This window comes from Poecilia mexicana, unplaced genomic scaffold, assembly GCF_051168715.1.
Source record: "Poecilia mexicana isolate PSO_F unplaced genomic scaffold, ASM5116871v1 scaffold_23, whole genome shotgun sequence".
Lineage (NCBI taxonomy): Eukaryota > Metazoa > Chordata > Actinopteri > Cyprinodontiformes > Poeciliidae > Poecilia > Poecilia mexicana.
Window position 1 is genome coordinate 20,153,004 of NW_028263392.1, and position 26,250 is coordinate 20,179,253.

The window sequence follows — 26,250 nt, forward strand, 5'->3', positions numbered from 1 at the left end:
TTTTCTTCTTTACATTTAGTGAAATCACACAAATATACAAACTGAGCAGAAGGCAATGATAGAAAAACAGACGGCGGCCATTATGAGGCATCGACGTTCAAATCAGCAAAACCACAAGAAAAACAAGGCAATGGCGAATGGAACCAAAGATGGGCCCCGACTACTTCCTGGACTTGGCTGCACCTCGGGAATAAAGACGTTCCCAGGAGGAGCGACGGATGGCCTGATGGTGGCGCTGTGACCCGCAGGCGGCCAATCAGGTGCTAGAACCACATCACCTGATAAATGGCATCACAGCAGCCAGGTCAGCTGGCTGAAACAGGAGAGGAGGAGCTTCTGATGTCAGAGTTCACCTGAGGGAAATCGACCAATCACAGGCAGTGCTGCAGCACAGCAGAGGAGGGGGCGGAGACACCAGGTACAGTCTGCTCAGGTGTTCGGATCCCCTCTGCTGGCTCCGCCCTCCTCTTCGTCAGGACGAAGAGTCCGGAGCGGTTCTGGACATGATGGCGGTCCGTCCCCCAGGTGGGACACGAGATCGCTGCTGACAAACATCTCCATCCTCCCATAATAAATAAAATCCATCACAAAAATAAATAAAATAATAAATATCCCACCACTGAGTGTCTGTGTGACTCGGGCTGGGTCTAATTCCTGGAGTCTGGGCTAGGAGCTGCCAGCTCCAGTCCTCCAGGTTCTAGAAAACCTGGATTAAATGGTCCGCCATCCAGTTCAGCAGAGGTCCCTGTTGTAGACTCCAGGAATTAGACCTGGCCCTCCCACATAGGAATCCCAGAGAATCACTGATCTGCCTTGAAATCTGCTTATGAAATGAGGCTCATGATTGGTTAGCTTGTTACCAAGGAGACAAAATGTTTCCTTCATGAAGTTCAGCAGGACGTGGAGAAGTTTGGTGGAGGAAGATCTCTGAGAAGCTGCATCCATCCATCCATTCATCCTCTTTTCCTCCATCAGATCTCAGATCAGAATTGGCTGGTTTAGGCAGAGAAGAACAGGAAGTGGGAGGAGCTCCAGATCTGATCAGTGATTGGCTGGTTTTTCTGCTCAGACACCCAATGGGGGGCGAACAGTGGTGCTGGTACGCTAGTGGCTTCAGAGCCCGACCTGTGCTACCGACACAACGCAGAACCCGCCCTCCATCTGGTCCTTTTGGGTTCACACAGATTAAACGGCTTCAGCCGAGCTGCAACATTTCACACCAAGCACCTGGAGGTCAGAGGTCACCTGCTCCACCTGTAACCGTCTGCAGCTGCTGTTCCCAACCCGACTGCCAGGGGGCAGCAGCTGCTGCAAACGAACCTAAACTCCAACATTTATTCTCATTATAATAAATTAAACATTAATTAAGATTTAAATTTTCATCTTTTTTCCCACACATCAGTTCTGAAGGAAGGAAGTCCACTGGGTTTCTGGACCCGAGTGGAAACGATTCAACTGGAACAGAACCGGAACCAGATTCTGGTAGAACCAGCTGTGCTATCTGACATCGGAGAGCAACCGGACCTCTGAGCCGGCCAGAACCAGCACTGTGATGTGTAAATGTTCCAGAACACAGATGGAGCGTCTCCTGCCGAGTCTCAGGCGGTCCAAACCCGGTTCCCGGACCGAGCCATTAAACCTGCTGAGCTCCGGTTCTGCTCGTTAAAAAAGTACCAAAACGCCTGTTTGGATCTGTAGAGCAGGATTGTTGTGGCTCGGTCCGAGCCGGTCTGCAGGGTTCTGGGCCTGTCGGTACCGTCAGACTTGGATGTAATGTTCCACTTTATACAAGTTCTGGTCCATAAAGTCCACAAGGTTCTGATTACATTTGAACATTTTTTAGATTTTATCATTTGAGCTTCATTTTTTTCTTCTTTACAATTATGGCCACAAGTCTCAAAAGTTCTAGGTATCCGGCCCGGTTCAGCTCCACTCTTGGTTCTGGACCGGATTTGGTCCAAGTCCGGTCCAGTCCTGAGGGAGTTCTGGTCGGGTCTTTGCATGCCACTAGGTTTGTAGCTCTGCACAGTATTTCCCCATCGGCGCCGTTAGCATGGCTGTGTGTCCAGTCCGGATTGGGTCCAGATCCCAGGTGATTCTGGTTCTGACCCGGACAGCGTTGCTGTGCTGGAATGTATTCAGAGGTTCTGTCCACAGTCTGGTTGGTCAGGCAGTGCGTCCTCCCGGCCAGCGGACTGACCAATGAGGAGCAGGGGGCGGGACCGGGGGTCCGATCGGATCGGGCTCAGTGTGCTGCACTGATTGTTCACAGAACCGGAACAGAACCGACACCTGACGTTCGTTTTGGCTCCTCCTCCTTCATTAAAGCTTCAAACTGTCCAGAATCCGATACTTGTTCTGGATCAGAACCGGATCGCTGTGAGGTCCAGATGAACCCTGGTTCTGATCTGGAGGGCCGGGACGGGCTTCTGTTACGCTTCACTTTACATCCTGAGCTCAGTCTGTAGCGGTTCCGATCCAAACCGCCCTGGTTCTGCTGTAGAACCTGTTGAGGTCCGGCTGGCTCCACGAGTCTCATGAAAGGTTCTGCCCCGCTGGGTTCTGGGTCCAATCAATCCATCTGACCAATAAATCAATTGACAGACTGACTGCTGGTTATTCGGTCCGGTCCGGTCCGGGTGTCCAGCAGAACCTCACCCCCCCAGCCCCGCCCCCCCATCGGTCCGGCGCCGACTCTCAGCTGCTGCCGGACATCAGGTTGATGGCTTGGTCCAGTTTGTGTCTCAGCTTGTGTTTCCGACAGTAACCGTCCCGGTCCAACGCCGTCAGGATCTGGAGACATGGAGAGATGGAGGGATGGAGGGATGGAGAGATGGAGGGATGGAGGGATGGAGGGACAGAGAGATGGAGGTACGGAGGGATGGAGGGATGGAGAGATGGAGAGACGGAGGGATGGAGGGATGGAGAGATGGAGAGATGGAAGGATGGAGGGATGGAGAGATGGAGAGACGGAGGGATGGAGGGACAGAGAGATGGAGAGATGGAGGGATGGAGACACGGAGAGATGGAGACATGGAGGGATGGAGAGATGGAGGGACGGAGGGATGGAGGGACAGAGAGATGGAGGTACGGAGAGATGGAGGGACGGAGGGATGGAGGGACAGAGGGATGGAGACATGGAGAGATGGAGGGATGGAGGGATGGAGGGATGGACCGGGTCAGGAGTTATTCGGTTATCCATCCATAATTAAATATTGAAAACCAGGTTTAGCAAAGTTTTCCCAGGTTTTCATCTTCCCAGTCTCGTTTGGACCGACCGTCGGCTGATGGGTCCAACATGGTGGACCCATTGTAGTTGTATCAGGAGGCATCAGAGTTAGTTCTGGTTCTGTTTGACCCGGTTTAAAAGGCTCATTAAATCGACATGAAAATCCTGATGACTGGAGCGTTGAGCTTTGAGGCCCAGTGAAGAAAACAGGGGACATCATTTAGATATAAAGTCATGTAAAACAAGCGTTAGGTATTAAAATATTCACTCTTATCAATTCAAAAATAGAAAACTAGTGGAAACTCAGCTTCTAAAACATCCAGAACCAGAAGCAGATAAAAACATCCAAACTGGTCCTTCTGGTCCTGCCTTGACCTTTCCTCTGGATGAAAGCAGGAAAAGCCTGAGGGGAGTCCTGGGCTGTGAACCCAAGAACTGCAGGAGAAGGAAACAGCCTCACCTCTTCCTTGTACTTGTTGATGTAGAAGTAGAGTTCATTGAGCGCGCTCAGTGTGTTGAACTCGTTGCCATGCAGACGGGACTGCTCCACCAGGTAGGCGTCCATGTCCTGGTCGCTGATGCTGGGCATCTTGGAGATGTCCCTGTAGTACCTTCATGACAGACCGACAGGTGAGACGGGTCCGGAACCGAAACACCAGCTTCTGGTTCCGGACTGAACAATCTGGATCTGTTCAGCCAAACAGATTTTAGACTTTTCAAATGCCTTTGAGGATTTGTGGACCAATCATCTGTTTTGAGTTTCTGAAAGTAACTGAATTTCTTATAAGAATCCACATTTTCCGATGAAATCTTCAAAAACCCAACAATGAGAGCAAATCAGCAGCTTCCAGCTATTAGAGCACTTTGGATTGAAATCTGAAATGAAAAACGGCTGAAACAAGTCTCAAAGTGTCTTCCTGCCCCCGGTGAAGGTGGGCACTTTTCCCTCTCCTGCCTCCCTCATCTGTGCTGCTTTTGCTCTTTGCTATTTTTTTTCGGGGCATCTCTTTGCATGTCCTCCAAATTGTAAATTATGGGTCTGGTCAACTGGGGCCTCACGCATAAAAGACTGCGCAGTTTTCACATTAAAACTTGGAGTACAGAGAAATGTAGAAAAATGCGGCGCACAAAAGAAATCAGATGCATGAAGCCGTGGCGGCGCACCTTTCCTTTATTAATCCTAATTTACAGGAAACAGAGCAGCTCCATAAATACATATTAATGTAAATTAGTATAAATACCCAGAAGTCTGCCACCACCTGAAGCAGTAGTCATGGCAACGGCCTTGTTTGTAGCGGGTTTTTTAAAGGTTTTGTTGGCTCTACTGGCCTTTATTTGAAAGTAGTTTGACAGGAAGGAGGGAGACGAGTGGCAAATGTCACCAGACCGGGAATCAAACCTGCGACCTCTGGCATGAGGACCAAGGCCTCAATACGGGGGCTGTGCTTTGCCCCTGCGCCACCACAGCGCCCCCATTGTGTGAAGCAGTCTAAGTATTTATAATAATACTTATATATTTTATTTAAAAGTTGCTTTGAGGGCACATACTGTCACCTCACAAAATAAAAATACATTTTAAAGAAAAAAAAATCAAATTTAAAAATTAAAAAATAAAGATATCCTGCAAATGCCTGTCTGAACAGCAGCAAAGCTTTCAGCCCGGATTTAAAGAGACAGAGTCTCTGAGTGGGAAACTGGACGTTTATTCTAAAGAGGGGTGTCCAAACTTTTTGAGACCAAGATCTACTTTTTCTCTCACCAGCCGCCTGAGATCTACCTCAGGACACAAAGACATAAAAATTGCTAATTAAACTCTATTGACATATTTTATATGCGAATATCCATCAGTTATAGCAGAAATAATAAAGTGACAGAAAACCTGATCCAGTTTCTTCCTCAGTGAGATTCTGACACTGGGAGCAGGTTACTGGTTTCTCAGTCAGAAGCTGGTTTCAGACCAGCAGGTCAGTCAGTCATGGTGGATCTGAACTTTGGTTTGATGACTGAAATATGAGAAACTACAGACTGATAGGAGGAACCAGAGGGCCCAGTAAAGGCAAATCTTCTGAAGTCGGGATATAATTAATTTAATTTCACATAATTATCGTGGCAGAGATTACTTTAAAAACACATCATTCAGTCCGTTACATATCAGGTTTCCAGGCTTGATATTTATTCCTCGGTTATGAATAAGCCTCTCATGGACACAGCGCTGGTCGAGCAGCTCATTTAAACTCCTGCTCTGCTCTGTCGCCTTTTTTTCTCTTACTGAGATTATTAATTTTAACACGTTTCATTGATTTTTTATTCTTTTTTAATGAAGCTACAAACGTTTAGCATCTTAGTGAATATTTTTGATAAGCCCGTCAGAAGAGGAAGTGCTGCTCTCAGCTTCCTGGCAGCGATCAGATTGTCACCTGCTGAGATCGACTCAGACCCTTTCCGATCGATCGATCGACGTATTGGGCACCGCTGATCTAAATAGTAGAATCATGTGCATAAGTTGTACATCTGCAGAATAAAGATGCTTTATGTCCATAAGGCGCATTGACAAAGCGGGCGGCTCGACTGAAGGATGACTGCAGCTGGACTGGTACCGGTACCGGACGGCTCCTTCTTTAGGTTTTGCTCAGACTGATCATTCTGGAGCTCTGAACAAAACCTAAAGAAGGAGCTGTGCGGTACTGCTCATAAACCATCATCATCATTTCCCAGCAGATCAATGTGATCTCTGATCAATCCTCGCTCTGAAACCTACCGTTGTTCTCCATCAGAGCCAAAGCTTCACAATTACACGGCTCACCTTCATGCAGCTACTTGTATACGTGTGATTGCATACACACCTTAAAAATAATCAAACCTGTTGATTAAATTTCTATAGATGCCATCTTGTACGTAAAATATGGTGCCACACATTTCTTATGCGCACGCCGCGTTATGCATGAGGCCCCTGCTCTTTCAGCACAGTTGACCAAATTTTCTCGAGAAGACGAGCGGTCAAAGCAGAGCCGTCTGGTCCGATGGGACCCATGCAGCTGGAAGCACCGTGGACCGGGTGTTTGTCTGTTATTCTGGCGCCTCCATGATGGCTGCAGCCTCAGGAACCTGTCTACCCATGCCTTATGTTGTCTTTCTTTGTTCTTTGGATGGGCTGCACTCAAACATACTTGATTGTGCTTCTTTGTACAACAACAATAAAGACTGATTGTGAAAGTAAAGCTGTACACAGACAATGTTGTTTCAATAAAGAAGAAACTAAACGTGTACATGACCCATCTGGTGACCTCTGATGGTTTGTTACCTGAACTCACGTCTCATCTGGTTGTTGTGGAGAAACTATCAGTGAAGTGTTTCATCTAATTCTTCTAAAGTTTGGGCTGCGAAGCTGTGAAACATTAACATGTGAAAAGCCCAGAGAAGACCAAGATTTTCTACCTCTCCACCCAGCTTTTGTAGTTGGGGATGTCTTTAGCATAGAGCAACTTGTTGGACGGTGAGTCTTTGCCGAGCCGATGTTCGGATGTCGAGCACGAGTCCATAAAGGTCTGCGCCACCACCGACAGGCAGGCGTCTGTGATGCTGCTCTTATGGATGTCGAAGACGAACTGTGGATTCTTAATGACGTTGACCCAGAACCTGAGAGGAAGACTGCATACCGCACAGAGGCTTACTCAGACGGAACCTAGGAAGATGTTCAGGGACAAAATTCATGAGTTCTTGGCTCACCAGTTACTCTTCCAGGTGTGCCGGACATCTGGGTCGGTGATTGACCGTTTGTCGGCCTGCTCGTCCAAAAAGTCGAACATGTATTTAATCGCCAACGGCAGTGCAGAGCCACGATGGGCTGTGCTGAACACAGTCTCAAAAAGGTCGTCCACAAACTTCTGCAGCGTCCCCTGGTGGTGGAAGGACCAATGTATAAGTTAAGAGTCAGAACAATGATGAAATATTTGACTTCAAAAGTCGAAATTAAGAGATGTGCTGATTAGGTTTTTTCCCGCTGATTCTGATCATCCATGAGGGCTGATCACCAAAAACCAGTGCCGCAAAAAGTGGGTATGCAGCGCATGCAACGCGCCGCACCAGAGGGGCGCCGCACCAGAGGGGCATTAAAACCCCGTCTGGAGGGGGCAGCGCCGATGATGCCTTCACATACACTTCACCGCCCCCTTACACTCCTTCACCTCTTGGGGGGGGGGGTGCGATCTATGGTTTTGCATCCACCTGAATAATATGTAGTTGCGCCCCTGCCGATACCGATCACATAATTATTATTTTTTTTAATCATAAGCACTACCGGTTACATTATGTGGAAAAAGGAACCATGAATTCACCTTAATTTAGACAAAAACTTGTTTTTAATAACTTTTTCCAAGAAAAAACTGAACAGGCATTGTGCAAATTGTACTGCTATTGATAAAACTACCTTTAACAGACTGATAACATATGGAGGCTCTGAAGAGGCTAAATAATGCAAAGAGCCAAAATAAAACCTCTCAACATTGCCAAAAAATTCAAGTATAAAACTTAACATTCAAAGGCAAAAACAGGTTCCATTACAATAAACAATCCAGAGTTACTGAATGAAAACTTCCTGTTAGCATGGCGGCTAGCTGGTTACTGCTAGCTCTGATTGGCTGATTCTGGCTGAGAGGAGTAATTATGCAGATCAGGGAGGAGATCGATTATTTTCTCAGAGATCATCTGTCTCATGTTTTAATACTATGTAAAATGTATTTTTAGGTTAAGATGCTGCAGCTTTAAGCAGGTCGGTGTGAGAGTCACTACCAGGTGGAGCAGAAGCGAAGCTCCGTCTGTCAGATATTACTACCTGTAGCCTGTCAGATATTACTACCTGTAGCCTGTCAGATATTACTACCTGTAGCGTAGCAGCGGTTCAACAGGAGAGCAGAACCAGAGTCTGACATCGCAGCTTGAAGACTTAAATCATTTTCCAGGTTATTTGTTTAGCTTTCTGACCGTCATGCTAATCCAGGTGAGTGTTTGTAGCTGTGCGCTGCTTTACCTGCTATCTGATCCTCCGTATGTCTTTTTTACTGCAGTGAGCCTCGATGTAGCCAAACTCCGTCAAGTATCTCAATGTTTTTATGTCTATTAGCTTCGTTGTGTTGATGCATTTTGACCTGCTTCAATTTTCCGCCGCAACACGCAAACTTCCCCTTTCACTCAGTGGTTATAGTTACACATCGCTTAGGATTTGTTGCTGCGTTTGCGCAGAGTGAAGGAAAGAGGAGACCAGCTGCACAGGCAGGGCCGGCCCAAGCCTTCATGGGGCCCTAAGCGAAATTTGGTTTTGGGGCCCTTTAGTTTTGCTTATATTGCAGACTGGCTGCAGTCAACAGTGAGATTGTTAGATCATTCATAAACCTGCTAAACTTATTGCATCTCTGACAGTGATGTTTACATTATATCCAATATGCAAGTATAATATAGGATATGTGTGTTGGCCCATTTATTGGCACCGATTTCCTTAATTTTGGGGCATCGTGATTGGCTGAAACTTACATGTGAAGCTGATCTTATCCCCTGATCTTCATCAGCAAAGGTTATAACTCAGCCTCTGTCCTCTTCTGCTCTGCAGTGAGAGGTTTGACTGACAGACCACCAGGTCTGAACCTTTACAGTTAATATTCACCCACTGTGGAAACTCAGTGACTTTCTTGCTACATTTAGCAACATTTCAGACAAAAAAATTAGTGTAGAGAAAAATCTAAATTGAAAGGTAAAGCTTTTCAAAGATTGGTAATCTGTGATCGGCCAGAAAACTGAAATTGGTGGAGCCCTACATAGTCATGACATTCTATGATTAAATTGATGTAAAAATACTGTTTGTTTTAGACATAAATTATTATACTCAGCAGCAAACTAATATATATTACCACCAGCTACAGCACAGAGCAGCTCATCCATGTAGCCTGACGTAGAAACATTTAGCTAGACGATGTCAGACAGTCAGAAGTTTTAATTATTGTTATCAAACCTTATCAAACTCGGCGTTTTGAAGCCAAAACTACCTCAGAAATATACAGAGCTGAGAATCACCTCATTTAAAGTTAAACTCAGTTTCACACAAAAACAAACATTGTAGCATAAATGTTTGGCTGTTGAACTGAACAGTTGCAGGTCACCAAGTTTCTAATAGTAGCTCCACAAATCTTTCTGATAAACATTACATTACCAAGAAAAACATTCCTTTATCTTGTCTTTATTCTATTCTCTCTCCGTTTCTCTCTCCCTGAAGTATTAAGTCATTTTTTGTGACATTATTTTGCTAACTTATCTTCCACCGGAGCTTTGGAGGTTTGGATGCTCTGCTCATTGCAGCTCATGATACTGTGTAGTGCGGTACCTACCACAGCCACCGGGGGCCCCCCAAGAGCAATTTATATTTTAATCTTTATTTTTGTCCATATAAGAAAGACTTCTACATACATTATCAAATATATGTTATTGTAAAAAAAAAATCACATTATAATGAATTTGTATGTTTTTGTTAATATAACCACATATAAATCATTACTAAAAAAAAAAAATCAGTTCCACTTAGGGGGCCCCTAGTGGCCCTGGGGCCCTAAGCAGCCACTTAGTTCGCTTATGCCTTGGGCCGGCCCTGGATGCAGGTGATCAGATCGTGTGATCTGATCACCGATCATACACTTTTTCACGGAAATTGGCCGATTATGATCGGTGGCCGATCGATCGGCACACCTCTAGTTGAAATAAATCTAACAGACCAAGAAAAAATATAAAAATGAACACAGACAAGTTCATGATACCCAGGCATTTTTTGTGTTTTGGTGGGTTTTTAGGAAAGCTTCTATGTCTCCAGAAACTAGAGGAGAACCATCTGTTCTTTTAAATAACAACAGGAACCCTTAAGTAAATCAAATATAAGTTCTAAAAGACAAATCAGATGAAGCATCTAATCCAGGGTCCCCAAACCTTTTCCTGAGGGCCACATAACTTTCCCCTTCTCTGCTGGGGGCCGGAGTCAGTTTGTAACAGAAAAAGTGACGATTGCAGGAGCCTAAATGTACAAATATACTGTTTTCCAGAAAGCACAATCAAATAACCCTCTCTGGTTCTTCACAGAAAAAATCCAGGAAATATCACTATTTATGAAATAAATACCGTATTTTCCTGACTATAAGCCGCAGATATCTCCAGGTTTTCCACAGCGATGCAGCAGCAGCAGAGGGGTGGACAGCCACCATCTGAGTCATAACAGGTCAATTGAATATCATTTATTACGGTTGAAAAAGAAAAAGGTGCCAAGTTTAGATTTAACTGAACTGATTATGAGTTTGAAGAGAAAAGTCTCCTTCGTGTTGCTACTAGCATGAACTAAATGAAAATGGCCGCTTTCTTCTTCTTCTTTAGATTCCAACAGCAGCTTGCATCCATTATTGTTGCACTACTGCCATCTACTGGATCCTAATATCTGTACTTCAAATTCTCATGATGATCCCAGTATTATTTAAAAAACGAAAAATCTTCTTTTTCCCCTCAATGCTGTTTAACTGATCAGCAACTTTCTCAAATTTCAATTCCCTATTAAATCCGAATTCCGTTTTAATGGGCTCGTTCTTCTTTTATTTCCAATTTTGACTTCCGATGATTCACTTCCTGCTAAAGAGCCCCCTGGTGGTTGAAGAAAAATCCACATATAAGCCACATGGTTCAAAGCTTAGGAAGAAAGTAGCGGCTTATAGTCCGGGATATACGGTATATGAAAAAAAATCTGAATGCTCTCTGGTATTGTTCAGGGGGCGGCCGGACCAAATGTGGAGGCGGGCCGGATCCGGCCCTCGGGCCGTAGTTTGGGGACCACTGATCTACAGCCTGCAGAGTGATCAACAGTAGGACCACAGTCTGCCCATCTTCTTGTTCCCTTCTTTTTGTTTTCCTGAACTGGAGCATCTCAGGTGGATCCTGAGCCACAAATAATCTCTGTGGAGATTCCTGGGTCCGACTCGTTCCAGTGGGACCAAAGACTCCACTGCACATCTTTGCCAAGACTTTCAGACTATGTGGCATAGCTTCTGCAAAAGAGCCAAGAACTCTTCTCTAATCCTAACTCTGGATCTTACACAAACTCTGATGATCATGTCTTATAGTGTTACCTTGGTGACCAGCAGTCTGCTTTAAGGCGTTACCTTGGTGGCCAGCAGTCTGCTTTCAGGCGTTACCTTGGTGACCAGCAGTCTGCTTTCAGGCGTTACCTTGGTGGCCAGCAGTCTGCTTTCAGGCGTTACCTTGGTGACCAGCAGTCTGCTTTAAGGCGTTACCTTGGTGGCCAGCAGTCTGCTTTCAGGCGTTACCTTGGTGGCCAGCAGTCTGCTTTCAGGCGTTACCTTGGTGACCAGCAGTCTGCTTTAAGGCGTCACCTTGGTGGCCAGCAGTCTGCTTTCAGGCGTTACCTTGGTGGCCAGCAGTCTGCTTTCAGGCGTTACCTTGGTGACCAGCAGTCTGCTTTCAGGCGTTACCTTGGTGGCCAGCAGTCTGCTTTCAGGCGTTACCTTGGTGGCCAGCAGTCTGCTTTAAGGCGTTACCTTGGTGACCAGCAGTCTGCTTTCAGGCGTTACCTTGGTGGCCAGCAGTCTGCTTTAAGGCGTTACCTTGGTGGCCAGCAGTCTGCTTTAAGGCGTTACCTTGGTGACCAGCAGTCTGCTTTCAGGCGTTACCTTGGTGGCCAGCAGTCTGCTTTAAGGCGTTACCTTGGTGGCCAGCAGTCTGCTTTAAGGCGTTACCTTGGTGACCAGCAGTCTGCTTTCAGGCGTTACCTTGGTGGCCAGCAGTCTGCTTTCAGGCGTTACCTTGGTGGCCAGCAGTCTGCTTTAAGGCGTTACCTTGGTGACCAGCAGTCTGCTTTCAGGCGTTACCTTGGTGGCCAGCAGTCTGCTTTAAGGCGTTACCTTGGTGGCCAGCAGTCTGCTTTCAGGCGTTACCTTGGTGACCAGCAGTCTGCTTTCAGGCGTTACCTTGGTGGCCAGCAGTCTGCTTTCAGGCGTTACCTTGGTGACCAGCAGTCTGCTTTAAGGCGTTACCTTGGTGGCCAGCAGTCTGCTTTCAGGCGTTACCTTGGTGGCCAGCAGTCTGCTTTCAGGCGTTACCTTGGTGACCAGCAGTCTGCTTTAAGGCGTCACCTTGGTGGCCAGCAGTCTGCTTTAAGGCGTTACCTTGGTGACCAGCAGTCTGCTTTAAGGCGTTACCTTGGTGGCCAGCAGTCTGCTTTAAGGCGTTACCTTGGTGGCCAGCAGTCTGCTTTCAGGCGTTACCTTGGTGGCCAGCAGTCTGCTTTCAGGCGTTACCTTGGTGACCAGCAGTCTGCTTTCAGGCGTTACCTTGGTGGCCAGCAGTCTGCTTTCAGGCGTTACCTTGGTGGCCAGCAGTCTGCTTTAAGGCGTTACCTTGGTGACCAGCAGTCTGCTTTCAGGCGTTACCTTGGTGGCCAGCAGTCTGCTTTAAGGCGTTACCTTGGTGGCCAGCAGTCTGCTTTAAGGCGTTACCTTGGTGACCAGCAGTCTGCTTTAAGGCGTTACCTTGGTGGCCAGCAGTCTGCTTTAAGGCGTTACCTTGGTGGCCAGCAGTCTGCTTTAAGGCGTTACCTTGGTGGCCAGCAGTCTGCTTTAAGGCGTTACCTTGGTGACCAGCAGTCTGCTTTCAGGCGTTACCTTGGTGGCCAGCAGTCTGCTTTAAGGCGTTACCTTGGTGGCCAGCAGTCTGCTTTAAGGCGTTACCTTGGTGACCAGCAGTCTGCTTTAAGGCGTTACCTTGGTGGCCAGCAGTCTGCTTTAAGGCGTTACCTTGGTGACCAGCAGTCTGCTTTAAGGCGTTACTTTGGTGACCAGCAGTCTGCTTTCAGGCGTTACCTTGGTGACCAGCAGTCTGCTTTAAGGCGTTACCTTGGTGACCAGCAGTCTGCTTTAAGGCGTTACCTTGGTGACCAGCAGTCTGCTTTAAGGCGTTACCTTGGTGACCAGCAGTCTGCTTTAAGGCGTTACCTTGGTGACCAGCAGTCTGCTTTAAGGCGTTACCTTGGTGACCAGCAGTCTGCTTTAAGGCGTTACCTTGGTGACCAGCAGTTTGCTTTAAGGCGTTACCTTGGTGACCAGCAGTCTGCTTTAAGGCGTTACCTTGGTGGCCAGCAGTCTGGTCAGGTAGATCTCAGAGACCATCTTGCTGCCCCGGTCTCCTTCTCTCTGGTCGCTGTGCTCGTGGTTCTTCACCAGGTGCCAAAGTTTAGTTCCTGCAAACAGACAATGGTGGAGCGTCACCAGAGGCCAAGCCGGATCTCTACTGAGTCATGCCTGGCTCCTACAAACACCCAGGTCTACTCCATGAGGATCTCGGATGTTTCTGCAGTACCTGTCTCCTGGTCTGGGGTGATCATTGGAGCTCTGGATCTCAGGCTGTCGGGACTGCTGGACGTCCGCAGTAAGGACTCTGATGGCGGAGACGAACAGATGAGAACCAAAATATTTATGGTGACATCAATAAAACTACAATCAGTCTGGAAGCATTCAGCTTTTCCCACAGTGAGCTGGTCTGATAAGGTAGAAGTCCTGGATCTGGACTCGGTAGCTGAACCTGACCCGTTAAACCCGACTGCAGCGACCGGTCTGGCTCACCGTATCTGCTGAGGGATCTGGTGAAGGTGAAGGAGTTGGCGATGTTGTAGGCAGAAACCTGCTTCTGGACCAGCGCCACCAGGGAACCATCTGTTACCTAGCAACCAGAACCACACATCAGTTGGCGAACCGCTTCACCGGCCCGTTTCCGCCAACAACATTCTGTAAGCAAGAACTGGACCTGATCTGGACCCGGTTCTCTTTAATTCAGCAAAGCATGTACCAGTACCATCCTCTGACCCGGTTCTGGTGGGCCCGGTTCCGTACCTGGTAGTGAGCCAACGTGTTCAGCCTTTTCCAGTCGCTCTCTATCTTGGTTGTCACGTCTTCGTCCTGTAGGATGATCCGGGTCAGTCGGCCCTGCCGCCACTCTGAGAACACAGAACCGTTAACAGAACGGGTCAGAACAGGTCAGACGGGGCCAGCAGAACCAGGAAGCGTGGTGGAGCGGTACCGAGGTCCATGTCGTCGGCCTGCGGCCGCTGGGAGAACGGGATTCCTTTGTAGACGGCGTCCAGCAGCTTGTCTTTGACCTGGGTCACTGTGTCACAGTTCAGAACCTTCACCGGTACCTCGGTTCCGGCTTCGCCCTCCGGAGGGATGCACATCAGCGTCTGAGGGAGAGATGCTCCGTTTCTACAAAATTCCTGCTCCAGAAATCAGCAGCAGAACATCTCAGAATCTGGCCTGCTGCCTGGAGGTCCAGTTAAGGAGCCCAGTGGGACCCCAGCCTGAAGTCTGACCCGGTTCTGCCCCAGATCTGGGATCAGCAACCAGAGGACTGGGTTCTGGTTGAAAGCTCAGATTGGGCTCTGAAACCAGAATGCCGGGTCAGAACCAGTGACGGGATCACTGGGAGTCAGGCTACATTTCAGAGTAAGGAAGGCTCTGCCTGTCGGTCCAATCAGAACCGACAGCCCATCGAAGGCTCTGTACCAGGCAGACCTGATACCGCGTCTATCTGGACGATACTTTTTCCCAGGATTCATTGCGATAAATGATAATATGCTAAAGGAAAATCCTCTCAGTGTTCTGAAGATCATTGAACTGGAAAACATTTTAAATATCCAAAATACATCAACTGGGAACGGAACCAGGACAACCGAAGACCGCAGTCTCCGCAGAACCGGCCCGCGACCTGCCGGGCCCGTTAGCTCGGTTCTGACCACCTGTTTTCTTTTGTGAGCTCCTGGCAATTTCCGGATCGGTTCCAGATCAGTTCTGGATCGGTCCTGTTCTGGTTCCATATTAACCCAGAAGCAGTGAACCTTCAGTCTGCTCCTAATCCTAATGGGAAGCCCGTTGCTATGGAAACGGCTCAGCGATCCAGGCCGGACTCGGTAAACAGTAAAACTATTGAGGTTCAAAGGTTCGGTTCTGAAAGGTGGACCCTCAGCTCTAGAACCAGAACCAGAACCTTTACCAGCTGCTTGTAGTCAATCTGCTGCCGGATCAGCTTGTCTTCGCTCAGAGAGTAGCGCGCCTCTCCGGTGATGGCGTCGATCGGCCCTTTCTCCATCTGCTGCTTGATGGCGCAGTAGAGCATGAAGAGCGGCTCCCCGGCGCACTCCTGGGGGGGAAAGCGGGGAGGGAAGACATTCGGGGTGGGGGCCCACAGGCCCATCAGCGTCCAACTCTCCTCTGCTCGTCCTCCACAGCAATGATCTGATTGGCCGGCAGCCCGGGGGGGCGGGGTTACCTTCAGGAAGCGATGCAGCAGGAAGGTGAACCAGTTGGTCAGCATCTTCTCAGCAACAGACTCTGTTCTAAACAGACAGAGGTCAAAGGTCACATAGGAACCGACTTGGTGTGGTACTGTGGGTGCCAGAGCGAACCTCCTGAGGAGCAGCTTGGGGTGGTTCCGGTTCTCCAGGTTCTTCTCTATCAGATCCGCCAGCAGCTGCTTCAGCACCACCGTGGCGTACTCCATCCGACCCTGAGGAGACAGGTTGGAGGTCACAGGTCAGAATCATAGTCTGGGATTGAATTATGTACGGTGTCCCTCAGGGTTCTGTGCTCTGTCCTCTGTGGTTCAGCTAGTGTTGTAGTACCTGAGACCGGTCTTGATCTCAAGATTACTTCTTGATGGTCTCGGTCGTTGACGACTCTGGATTTTATTTCAGGACCACAACCGTGGAAATATCACTGAATTGCCACCACATGTAATAAATAACGTAACTTACTAATTACGTGTTTGTGTTTCCGCTGCCCCCCGTCGGTCCCTTTAACTCCCTTTAGCACGCGGCGCTCTGACACATGCAGTGGTTTCCTCTGAGCAGCAGAAGATGTCTGTAATTGTCGGTAATAAAAATCCGCTACATAAATCATCAGACATGGCGACATGTAAATTCAGCTTCGCTTTCACAGATGGTGCGGCTACGGCTAACTTTTAGCGTCACTTAGAAAAGAAGCTCAAAGAAAGGTGAGCTCTGTGAGGGGATGCTAGCAAAGCTAGCTGTACAGGGACACGTATGTTGCGTTTGCGATGATAAATGCCGTCACTTCCTGCGCTTGTTGACTGACGTGTTGCACATGTGCAACGATGCTGTGACAAAGACTAATATAGTCATGTCACTCACGAACGATCCGATTCTTCTGAACGGCTCTTCACTGTAATCAACAGGACTGGAGTCTCACTGAGAGCCGTTCTTTGTAGCCATTCTATCATTATTCTATTTTATTAAATATATCCATCCATTTCTGGACCCTTGTCCCCTACTGGGGTCAGCAGGAGCTGCTGCCTCCAGCTAACTTTCCGGGCGAGAGGCGGGGTCACCTGGACAGGTCGCCAGTCTGTCGCATTATTAAAATATTTATTTAATCATTGAATAAATAAAATACAAGAACGTAACATCACACAAAGAGAATGTTCATTGCTCTTTGATTATTTTTGTCACCCATCATCTGTGTGCCGTCTGGTTTCAACAGTCAGGTTATTTCTTGCTAGTTGGTCCTTGGTCAGTGTTCATGGTTGACCGTTTACTGTTAGTGCATTGGCATGGTTGCTGTGTTTAATGATTCAGACAGTGGTGGTTTCTGACATGGGCCATATGAGCAACCACCCAGGGCGTTATCTTGTTAGGGGCGACATGAGATCTGTGCAGATTGTGGCACAGAGATGGAAGCAAAGCAGAAGAAAGAAGAATTTGAATTGATGATTATTATTTATTTCCCGGGCCTTTGGGCCGTTCCCAGACTTTCAGGTCGGTACCTGCAGAGCGGCCATCAGCAGGGAGGCGACGTTCCCTCGGTCCCGCATGGAGAAGGACCTCTGGGCCTCCAGCGTGTGGATGAAGCTGAGCAGGAACATCTTGTTGTTGAGCAGCTGGCTGAAGAGACGCAGAGCTTTCTCCACGTTGGCAGGAGACTGCAGGGAGAGAGAAGCGTTACCAGCTGGGTTCTGGTCGGGACCATCTGGGATGTGAGGCTCGGCGGAAGCGTGGGTTTGGGCCGAATCGGCGGTCGTACGTACATCGAGCTCCTTGAGCACCGGGTGCTCCTCTATGCCGGGGAACATGACCCTCATGGTGTAGGTCCGATACTCCAGGAAGGGGATCTTGACTCCGTCCATGTCGTTGGTCAGCTCCTGGATGTCGGTCTGCAGCTCGGCGAAGGCTGCAGGACGGACAGGAAGTTATATTCACGAGTGGACAGAGGGCGATGGAGCCAAGCGATCACCCACCTTCTTTGCACTCTAGCGCCACCCGGCTCTCCAAGTTGTCCATCTGCAGCTGCAGGCGCTTCAGCGTCCGGTCGGCATCTCGGGTCTTCCTCTTGTAGGCGATGAGCACGGCGATGATGGCGATGAGCAGAACGCCGCCGCCCGCGCCGATGCCGATGATGGCGGGCAGCGTCAGCGTGTTGTCGGAGTAAATGTGGAGAATCCCCGGGAAGTATTCCAGACCGCCCACCTGGATCTACAGGAGGACAGGCAGGTTAGGGTCAAGGGTCATGTGACCAGAGGTTTGGCCATAAAAAAAAAGGCCTTTAATTCATTTTATGGCAATATTTTACATAAATGTTTTCTCTTTTTATTGGCTCTAGTGGCCTTTATTTGATAGTGAATTGAAATACGGTAACGAGAGAAGGGGATGCAAAGGTCGCCAGACGGGAATCGAACCTGCGACGGCCGCGTGGAGGACTGAGGCCTCCATATGTGGAGTGTGCTGAACCCCCGCGCCACCACAGCCACTACAAATTATGTTGTTAAACATAAATGATTAATATGTACGTGTATATATTACCATATGATATACATACATGTACATATAATGCATTACATTTATGTTATTATTATTATTATACCCATAAGTATATTTCTTAGTTATGTTACATATATTTTCGGCTAATAACTGAAAAAAATAATTTAAAAAATCACTCATGCAGTAATGAGACGAAAATAAACAATTAAAAACAATAAATAGAACAAAATATAAACGTGCTGTTTGCTTTAACTTTATTAAATTCTGTATGGATAAAAAATTTAACATAAATATTCATATAATTAATGGCTTATGAAAGATTGACAGAGTTTTACAGTTTATAAAACACACACACCCTCACACACACACACCCACACACACACACACACACACACACACACACACACACACACACACTCTGCGCTCCAACTGGTGTTCAGGTGAGTCTTCATCTCAGCTCGGATTAAAGTGTTTCCTGTTTGCAGAGTAAATATTGATCCAGTTTGAACAAACTGATTAATTAATAACGGCGCTCTGATGTATCAATAGCTGTCAGCGAAGCCTGACTTCAGGTTCAGAATCTGGAATCTGCAGCTCTATAATAACTACAGTAGATTTCTAGATCTTATTGAGACGCTGAAGCTGCGTTTCATCAGCTTATGCAGAATTCATCTGGCAAGATTCTGACATCATAACAATTACCTTCATTAACTCCAATTAACTTCATTAGCTCCAATTAGCTTCATTAGCTCCAATTAGCTTCATTAGCACCAATTAACTCCAATTAGCTCCAATTAGCTTCATTAACTCCAATTAGCTTCATTAACTCCAATTAGCTTCATTAGCACCAATTAGCTTCATTAGCACCAATTAACTCCAATTAGCTCCAATTTAGTTCCAGTTAGCTTCATCAGCTCAAATTAGCTTCATTAGCACCAATTACCTTCATTAGCTCCAATTAGTTCCAATTAGCTTCATAAGCTCCAATTAGCTTCATTAACTCCAATTAGCACCAATTAGCTACATTAACTACAATTAGTTTCATCAGCTCAAATTAGCTTCATTAGCACCAATTACCTTCATTAACTCCAATTAGTTCCAGTTAGCTACATTAGCTCCAATTAGCTTCATCAGCCCCATTTAGTTTCATTAGCTTCAAATAGCCCCAATTAGCTCCATTAGCTCAAATTAGCTATGTTAGCTCCAATTAGTTTCATCAGCTCCAATTAGCTCAAAATTAGCTTCATTAGCACCAACTATCTTCATTGGCTCCAGTTAACCTCACTTGTAGCTGTAGCTAATGACCTTCACCTTTACAGCTCCTTCCTCTTCCTCCTTCGATGAAAGACCCACCTGCTTCACGCAGCGGGTCGGGTCCTGACTGTGTGAAGTGTTCACTCAGAGATTTTGCGTGGCAGAGAATCCAATGTGGCGCAACGTTTCAGGCTAAGCTCAACGTGGATCGTTTGTGTAAATAATGATGATGGCTGCAGATCTTCATCCTGGAGCTCCAAACTGGTCCCAGCGCCACAGAGGGAAACCAGTAGGAGCCATGAGGAACCGGTCCCAGTTCAAAGAGCCCCAACAGGTCCAGTTGGGACCCATCGCAGGTCCCAACTGGACCTGCGATGGGTCAGGAACGTTCCCAAAAGCTCCAGATGGGCCCGTCCGGACGGAACCGCACTGTCCCCATATGGACTGTCCCGTGTGGGGACAGTCGGTCCTCGTCCTGAGCGGACCAATCAGAACCAGTCAGGACTCACCGCGACCCGCTGCTCCCCAGTCAGGTCCGGCGAGTCGCAGAGCAGCTGGTTCTCAGAGACGGTGAGCAGGCAGGGCGATTCTCCGATGAGGACGGTGTAGTTCAGCCGGGCGTTGCCGGGCGCCGCCGGGATCAGGTTCTTCCCCTGGAACCAGAACACACCTGGTGAGCCGCAGGTAAGCCCTGCCACGCCCTGCGCGTCGCTCCCGTGACCTCTGACCTTCAGAATGATGGGGGAACCCGGCTTGACCTCCAGGATCCCAGCGGGGCCGAGCGGGTCGAAGGTCGGGTTGGGGTAGTGGGTAAAAGGGGTGGAGTTCAGGACCAGCAGAGATGACACCTGGACAGGTGGAGGAGAGAGAGAGCTGGCATGGAGTCCACACACAGAACCCGGTCGGAACCAGACCGGAAACACATCAGAACCCAGCTGGTACCTGGTCCAAGATGAAGCCGAACTCATCGGGCCGCAGCGCCCCCTCTGGCGGGTCGGGCTTGTTGTAGACGAGGCCGGGAGCCAGGCAGGTCATGGTGCTGTTGTTGACCACGGTGCAGTACTGCAGAGGAAGAGGAGGATGAAGAGGACCAAGAGGAAGAAGGATGAAGAGGAGGCGGCGCTCCAGCTGGTGTCTTACGTTGCTGGTCTCCACGCCGCCGTACTTGGCCCTGACCTTTGGCTCCTGGATGGTCTGCAGGTTGGTTCCCGTCACCGTGATCAGTGTGCTGCCACTGGACAAACACACAGGGATGGGGTCAGGGTTCTGGGTCGGTTCTGGTTCTGATGGCTCAGTTCCTGGCTTTGGATCTACAACCGGACATTGATTAATGATGAGCTCCACCAGAGCCCTGATTGATCCAGATGTTCCTAACATCTAACTTTTGCACACCGCACTTTTCAGTTTTTTATCTGTTTGAATTGTGAACATTTTTCTTCCCAGTTGTAAACCGTCATGTTGGTTTTTCACAGTAAACACTAATGAAGTCTGTGGTTGTAAGGAGGCAGTATGGGAAGTCTGAGTGCTTGTTTGCGGCGCAGCAGTGAAACCGATCTCACTTGAGGATGGTCCAGTTGGGCTCGATGCCGGAGATGGTCGGGTCCTCGCTGTAGCTGTAGCTGACCTCGGTGTTGGTCACCTCGGCCCGGTCGATCATCAGGCGCACGGGGGCAAGGCCGGCGCCGGTTGGCGAGGCGGGTGTTATGCAGACTATTTCCCGATTGGTGCGCCTGCAGGAGGAGAGATGCCGTTAACCTGCCGGTGGTCTGGAGGTTTTCTGGGCCGGCTTCCCGTCTGCTCAAGAATCTGAAGCTTCCCCAATGGACTCACTTCACAAACAGACACTCCTCCTTGTGGACAAACACAGAGACGCCGCTGCCGGAGTCCAGGTGTCGCCCGATCACTGTCAGCCGGGTTCCTCCGGAGACGGGCCCCATCAGGGGGCGGATCCGGGTGAAGCTTGGGCTCTGAGGAAACCAGGGAATCATTTTAATCACGAAACGGATTGGATCGGCCGTTCTGACCAGAATTATGACCAGGTTTTTTGCCTTCTAGACCTAAGAAGCTAACTGAGTGTAGCAGTGTGATGTTGTTACACTAGATTGTCAAGCATAAGCTATTCCAGTGGGAACTCATATGAGCACTGGCAGCTTTTATTTTGAAAAGACGGCAGATCCATTGCAAAACAGCGGGTAACTTCCTGTTTCAAAATTATTACTTTTATTTAAATGTGGTGTGTTGTGAATGAAAATGTGAACTGTTATCTCTACTGTTGAACATATTGAGTTCATATATTGTTGTTTTGAGTGTCAGTTCGGGGTTTAAGAAGAAAAAGTAACGGGTCATACCATTATAGAGCATTAAAGGTTTTCCTGCTCTTTCTGTTCGGATTCCGTGGGAGAAGATAAGAAGTTTTGTTTTCTGTTTAATAAGTGTATTTTAAGTATAAGTGATATGTTTTGTAAAATAATGTGCTTTGGGGCACTCAAACTGTGTTAAACAGGGCTGTGGAGCATTGTGAGGAGAAAGAGCCTGTTTGGATTATTTTCTGCTGTTTGAATGCAGGAATATTAAAAGTGCCTTCAGATCAGCTGTTGTCTGGCTGTTATTCCCACAAGACACAACGCAGATTCAACTACGCTACATAAGCTTCCTACATGGAAAGCTAACTAGAACCTGTATCCGAGAAGCTAACTGGGCCCAGTGGAGACTCACCACGAAGGAGTAGGTCTGGGTGGACAGGGTCCGGTACTCGGCGCTGCACACGCCGATGCAGAGCTCCACTGGCCCGCCGGGCGAGTGGGGCAGCAGGGCTTCGGCCATGTCGCACACAATCCTGCAGACGGCCCGGCAGAGTCAGGAGTACGCCTGCTTAGCATCTTTTAGCATGTTCCTTAGCGTGTTTCTTAGCATGTTTGCTATTACAGGCTAGCTAACAGGCTAACATCTTTGCTAGCCTGTTACCTAGCGTGTTGACCCAGACTCGCCACACTGACCTCTCAGCGCTGACGTACAGCGACGGCACCGGGTTGCAGCGGACGCCGGCCACCTGGATGTGCGTGATCTCCTTGACCTGCAGACCCAGGTTCTCGCCCTCAATGGCGACGCGGGTGCCACCCTCGCGGGGTCCGGTCAGCGGGTCGATCTGCAGGAGACGGCGGGTCAGAAGCACCCAACAGAACCCTGAGCGGAACGCTGTGGGAGACCCACCTTGGTGATGCGCGGATGGCTGCAGCGCAGGTTGTGGCGGCCGTGGTGCATCCAGTTCTGCTCCGGCGAGGGGCAGTGCTGCCGCAGGAGGCACTTCCTGCTCTCCACGCACCACCCGCATTCGAACACAGGGGGCGCTTTGAGGCACTGGCCACAGCTGGAGCGCTGCGCTTCACACTTGTACAGCAAAGCTGTGGAGAAGTCCAACAGGCAGAATCAGAACCGACCTCTGGCCCACTGGGGTGGTTCTGGTTATTAATTGTCCCCCAGATTAATAATCACTGATAACCGCCTGAATGATGATGAAGGACAAATACCTTTCATGAAGGTGGGCTTGTCAATCAGGAAGTTTTCGTCCCAGACGATGGAGAAGTCCACCTGGAGGTCTCCGGCCTCATCTCCTTCGTACCAGTACTGCAGAACCAGAACCAGAACCTCCTTCAACATCGAGACTTCACATCAGAAAATTACACATTATCATTTACAGTCAGGTGGCTGAGCAGAACCAGCAGCAATTAGTTGGTTCTGGTTCCACTCCAGCTCCCACAGAACCTGGCCCATCAGCTGAGAGACGGGTCTTTGTCTTGGAGACGGAGCCAGCAGGAATTCTGGGAGTTTACGGCTAAATGGGCAATTTCCTCCGGGAGCCAAGATTTAATTAAAGACACACTGAGGGTCTGTCTGCAGGCGCAGCATGGTGTGTGTGTGTCTGTGTGTGTGTGTGTCTGTCTGTGTGTGTGTAGGTGTGTGTGTCTGTGTGTGTGTGTGTGTCTGTGTGTGTGTGTGTAGGTGTGTGTGTCTGTAGGTGTGTGTGTGTGTGTGTGTAGGTGTGTGTGTCTGTGTGTGTGTGTGTGTCTGTGTGTGTGTGTGTGTGTAGGTGTGTGTGTCTGTGTGTGTGTGTGTGTGTGTGTGTGTGTGTGTGTGTGTGTGTGTGTGTGTGTGTGTGTGTGTGTTGGGGGGCAGCCTCGCTGACAGAAAGAGAGATGAAGGACAGGAAGTGAGCAGACTGTGTGCATCCTCAGAAAGAGATGGATCTGTGTCAGAAGATGTGTCTTGGTGAAGAGCAAGGACCAGACGGTGGACCGGCACCGGTCCACCGTCTGGTCCTTGTTGGACCGGTCCAATAAGGACCAGTTTGGACTGGTCCAATAAGGACCGGGACCAAACTGGTCCAGACAAATCAACAAAGTACAACGCCTGGAGACATTTTCAGATCCAGGCCCAGGAAACAGAACTCTGCCTGCCTCTTCCCTACCGACGGGCAGAACCTGGACAATGGGTCAGGCCCGGATCAGTTCTTCCTGGGTCGGGCCCGCTTACCGAGGTGTTCTGGCACTGGATGCAGGAGGAGTTGAAGCGCACGGCGGGGATGCGCTGCACCTTGCCCTGGATGCTGAACACGCACTCGTAGTTCTTCTGACCCGACTGCGGCTGCGGCAGGTTCCGGGCCCGGAGCGTGATCGGACGCACCATCCCAGCCGGAACCAGGATGTCAGCGGTGGGGAGGATCTGGGGACAGCCCTGCAGTGACACATGCAAACATTAAGGGGTTCTGTCTCGGTTCTGACCCAGTTCAGAAAATGTCCATCCTGAAACCTCCAGACTGACCCGGTTTCCACAAATCGGAAAACTTTCCTCACGATCCTGTTTCCACGGTAACATCACCGCCAACCTCTGATTGTTCCCAACCCAACACTTTTTCCAGAATGTTCCCAGAACATTCCTAAACTGTTCCCAGAAGAAGCTCACCTCCAGGCTGCTGACCCGGCCCTCCTGGAAGGAGCAGTCCTTCAGGTTGTTGGTGCAGATGTGGCGAAATTTACACCAGAGGCAGGGAAAGCTGCTGCTGACACAGGAAGTACACCTGAGGAGAGAGGGAGAGACTCTGATTGGTCCAGCAGGGTCACCTGTAGGGATGGGTACCAAACTTTTATTGGTACCGACTGAATTCTGCTGATACTACCAGGTGCCCATTCAAGTAAAATCAAACGGTACCATGTTTCGCTATATAAGCACCTATGGAGGAAAAGTGGGGGTTTTCCATGCTTGTCCTGAAAGCAGCACAGCAGCCCAAGGACGTGATGACGTCAGCAGCCGCTACTTCAGTAAACAAAGTCAGCAGAGCCGGTACAAAACGCTAAAAGGTATGGCTCCGCTTTTCAAAATGCAATGCAAATTATGCTTGTTGCAATATTTGTAAAACAAAGCACAAGGCCAGCGGAGGAAACGCATCTGGTTTGAGAAAGAACCTGGTTAAGCACAAGATTTTTCTAAATGCTGAAGTGTGCATGATTTTCTACAGCCTTCCACTGCTGCATTAGCATCCATTAGCTCGCCTGCATCTGTCTGCAAGTCTTCATCTGTAGCCAGCATCACGGATGAACAAATGTTCAACACATTTGGTGACGGCGACGTTTGTGATGCAAGTGAGGAGAAATGACAGACAGGAAAACATGGAGCTGGATTTTAATTTGTGCACAAAGACAAAACACTCCATTAGTTGCTCTGAAGAGTTTATCTTTAAAGAAATATGTAACATAGCTGTGATGTTGCAATATAGAGTTGGATGTTGTCTTGATATATTTTATATATATAAAAAAAATTCCCTTCTCACATTCTGCGGTCTCTCCCTGCTCGGGTTCCTCCAGTGCCTAGAACTGCACATTTCTGGACTGAGATGCCTGATGTTGTTCCTGGGAGATATATGGGTAAGTCACCAGTCTTCCACCTGGGAGACCCAGGTTCGAATCCAGGCTGGGGCAAAAAGTTACAACAGTGAAACTGAGCTGTGCAGTGTGGGTCCTTAGGCCAGACCCTTGGAGCTATATAGCCTACCTCATACCATGAGAGACATTGATATGCATAACATGCCGGCTCAGATGTCGCCCGGCCAAACAAGGTCTGCGTCAGGTGCTGGGGAACCAGAGCACCTTGATGACAAATGGGCTACTGGAACAAGACGGAAATGGGCGAGAGACGAAAACATGGATCTGTTGGAATGCTACTACTCAAGTAACCCTAGTCAGAGGGGCTATATGCAAAGAGTTCGACATCCCCAGTCTACAATGACTGCTAAACAACTAGTAGCTCAGTGTTCCAACATCCGCAAACGGCAACTGCTATCACAACTTGAGATTGACGAGGTACAACACAAGTGCAATGGCAAGGGGGAGGAGCCTGGATGTCAGGACAGGGGGGAGTTAACTACAACTACCCGCCCAGAGACTGGGTATGTAGCCCCAGTATGAACAAACCATCTGAGCTCAATGAGGCAGCAACTGACCTGAGAGAGAATCATGGCCCTGAATGAACACCAGACAACCCCGACGCCAACTACAGCAGCTGAGTGAAGTACCATCAGAAAGTCTCATTGAAGATGTGAATGCAGCATTGAGAACGATCCCTACCAACACCATAACGGAAACCAATGAGCTGATATACAACTCAGCATCAGTGATCCTTGATATGCTTGGCTATAAGAGCAATCATGAGACCCAATATCCACCATGGAAAAGATAGTTAGAGGCTAAGATCAAGATAACAAGGAGGGAAGTGAGCCAACTGTCAGAGCTCCTGAAGCACTCGAAACTGCCAAACAAAGGCTCCAAGTCTTGGCCAGCCGCCTAAAGAGATACACAAGAGAGAATGAAGCCAGGAGGATTAACCGGCTCTTCTCCACCCAACCAGCTAAAGTGAACTCTCA

The 26,250-nt window shown here is 48.6% G+C and overlaps 1 protein-coding gene across 1 annotated transcript in view; it reads right to left on the reverse strand.

Annotated features, from left to right (window-relative positions):
* plxna3 (plexin A3) overlaps positions 1-26,250 on the reverse strand; it is a 57,864-nt gene continuing 31,614 nt past the window's right edge. The window contains exons 11-37 of the mRNA XM_088003513.1: positions 24,297-24,411; positions 23,868-24,068; positions 22,865-22,961; positions 22,548-22,738; positions 22,334-22,482; positions 22,053-22,173; positions 21,168-21,304; positions 20,897-21,067; positions 20,478-20,571; positions 20,280-20,399; positions 20,066-20,185; positions 19,847-19,990; positions 17,564-17,798; positions 17,354-17,496; positions 17,093-17,248; positions 15,717-15,817; positions 15,581-15,647; positions 15,305-15,451; positions 14,336-14,495; positions 14,149-14,252; positions 13,882-13,978; positions 13,619-13,696; positions 13,387-13,499; positions 6,956-7,125; positions 6,665-6,877; positions 3,690-3,840; positions 1-2,793 (exon numbers count right to left, since the gene is read on the reverse strand). Of these exons, the coding sequence (XP_087859639.1) occupies positions 2,698-2,793; positions 3,690-3,840; positions 6,665-6,877; positions 6,956-7,125; positions 13,387-13,499; positions 13,619-13,696; positions 13,882-13,978; positions 14,149-14,252; positions 14,336-14,495; positions 15,305-15,451; positions 15,581-15,647; positions 15,717-15,817; positions 17,093-17,248; positions 17,354-17,496; positions 17,564-17,798; positions 19,847-19,990; positions 20,066-20,185; positions 20,280-20,399; positions 20,478-20,571; positions 20,897-21,067; positions 21,168-21,304; positions 22,053-22,173; positions 22,334-22,482; positions 22,548-22,738; positions 22,865-22,961; positions 23,868-24,068; positions 24,297-24,411 (3,691 nt within the window). The 3' untranslated portion in view covers positions 1-2,697. The remainder of the gene's footprint in view (positions 2,794-3,689; positions 3,841-6,664; positions 6,878-6,955; positions 7,126-13,386; positions 13,500-13,618; positions 13,697-13,881; positions 13,979-14,148; positions 14,253-14,335; positions 14,496-15,304; positions 15,452-15,580; positions 15,648-15,716; positions 15,818-17,092; positions 17,249-17,353; positions 17,497-17,563; positions 17,799-19,846; positions 19,991-20,065; positions 20,186-20,279; positions 20,400-20,477; positions 20,572-20,896; positions 21,068-21,167; positions 21,305-22,052; positions 22,174-22,333; positions 22,483-22,547; positions 22,739-22,864; positions 22,962-23,867; positions 24,069-24,296; positions 24,412-26,250) is intronic.